The following is a 1,723-nucleotide window of genomic DNA, read 5'->3' on the forward strand; positions in this document are numbered from 1 at the left end:
TAGTTCTAATTTTACTACAAACACTCTATTATGTTACTTTGTGGATTTGCTGGGATATGTGTTCTTTACTGAAACTTTAAAATTCTTCTTTTTGCCAATGTGGCATGCCCTTGAGAGTGGTAGATAAAACATACTAAGTTTTAAGTATATGGTGCTGAGATGCTCCTTAATCCATTTTTTTAATTGTATTTTATTTTTAATAAAATGCTTGAAATTTTCTTTCTTTACTCATTGGCTTTTTGTGAGAATGATTTATGGTGCAGTATCCAACCAAGGCATTGGCTCCACTTATGTTGGAGGATTATAGGAAAGTATTGGTTGAACGAAGGGGTGAGGAGGAACAATTTACTTCTGATCACATAATGCAATGCATGAAAAAAGGTATATGAAGTTGATGCAACTCTTCTCCATCGTATTCAATGCAATGGGTTGGGATTGGATAGTCAATTTTCTTTTTTAGCCTGTATAAAGCGAGTCACCAATTTGGCTGATGGAGAGTCACTTCCTAGTTTGGTTTTGTCAAGAACCGCCTACCAGCTATGTTTAAAGGTCAAAAACTCTAGGAATTATTAGCAAAGTTAAACTAGGGGTTTGCCCTTGTCAGGACCCGCCCTCTACTTATTTTTGTCAGCAAATATTTTTCTATTCCCTTGTTTTTGATGCTTTAATTGGGTTCCTATTGCAGTTATAGCAGTTGATCTAAAGCAGACTATTCAGGTTGATAAAGATCTTCAAATCCGTGCATATTATGCAGGACATGTAAGTCTTGTAAACCATGTTATTCACAAAGTGACACAAATGAGTATTGGCTCTTTCTCATTGCCATTTTCACTCCTATTTGAAATTTGTAGTTTTTTATGCTAAGGACTTGCTGAATTTCTCGGGACATTCAATTTGATATTGTCGCATGCAAGAAATCTTGCCTGTTCACTTAAACTGGTGAACTAATAACTTATAAAGCATGCCTGATAGCCTAAAAGTTGGTGCCACTGCATATTTGACAATTATCCTATGTAATATAAATTAGACATATAGATGAAGGAACATTGTTTTCATCTCCTCCTTCACGGATAACACTTTGTCCATTGTCCTACAATTGCCATGTCAGAAATTCGTCCCTTAGCCATTATCCATTATGTAGTAAGCCAAATATGCATTTTGTATCAGTGATTTGAGAACCCATTTCTCTCAATCAGCATTGCCCATCCCCACTTGGAAATGACTATTATTTCATAATTGAAGTTCTTTGGGTCCTAAATGTTTGTTATGTTCCAAAGGTTCTTGGAGCTGCATTGTTTTATGCAAAGGCGGGAGATAGTGCTATATTGTACACAGGAGACTACAATATGACACCAGATAGACATCTTGGAGCAGCTCAAGTTGATCGACTAGATTTGGACCTCGTTATAACAGAGTACGGAATGTGAATCTGTGTTTTCTAAAGATCTTTATTGTTGTTTGCTCATCTAGCTTATCTGTGAATGTATGGACTGATATGTTCAACCTGTATCTTGGATTTACGCTAGTGAATATCTTCTTTTTATCTCAGGCTTTCTTCTACTAATAGTAATCCTTTTGCAGGTCAACGTATGCAACAACTATACGTGAGTCAAAGTACGTTCGGGAAAGAGAATTTCTTAAAGCTGTATGTGAATAATGAGAACCTGTCTTTGTCGTTCCTGCTTATAGATTCAATATTTATTTTTTCTTTTGCCTAGATGTC

The 1,723-nt window shown here is 35.8% G+C and overlaps 1 protein-coding gene across 1 annotated transcript; it reads left to right on the forward strand.

Annotated features, from left to right (window-relative positions):
• Window positions 1-263: 263 nt before the first annotated feature.
• Window positions 264-1,645, forward strand: LOC112095230 (cleavage and polyadenylation specificity factor subunit 3-II-like; the record flags this gene model as incomplete). Its single annotated transcript, XM_024176907.1, has 4 exons — window positions 264-381; window positions 686-759; window positions 1,278-1,414; window positions 1,582-1,645. Coding segments are annotated over 4 exons (393 nt in total), but the record flags the coding sequence as incomplete, so codon positions are not given.
• Window positions 1,646-1,723: the final 78 nt, after the last annotated feature.

This window comes from Morus notabilis, unplaced genomic scaffold (assembly GCF_000414095.1).
Source record: "Morus notabilis unplaced genomic scaffold, ASM41409v2 C11434705, whole genome shotgun sequence".
Taxonomy (NCBI): Eukaryota; Viridiplantae; Streptophyta; class Magnoliopsida; order Rosales; family Moraceae; genus Morus; species Morus notabilis.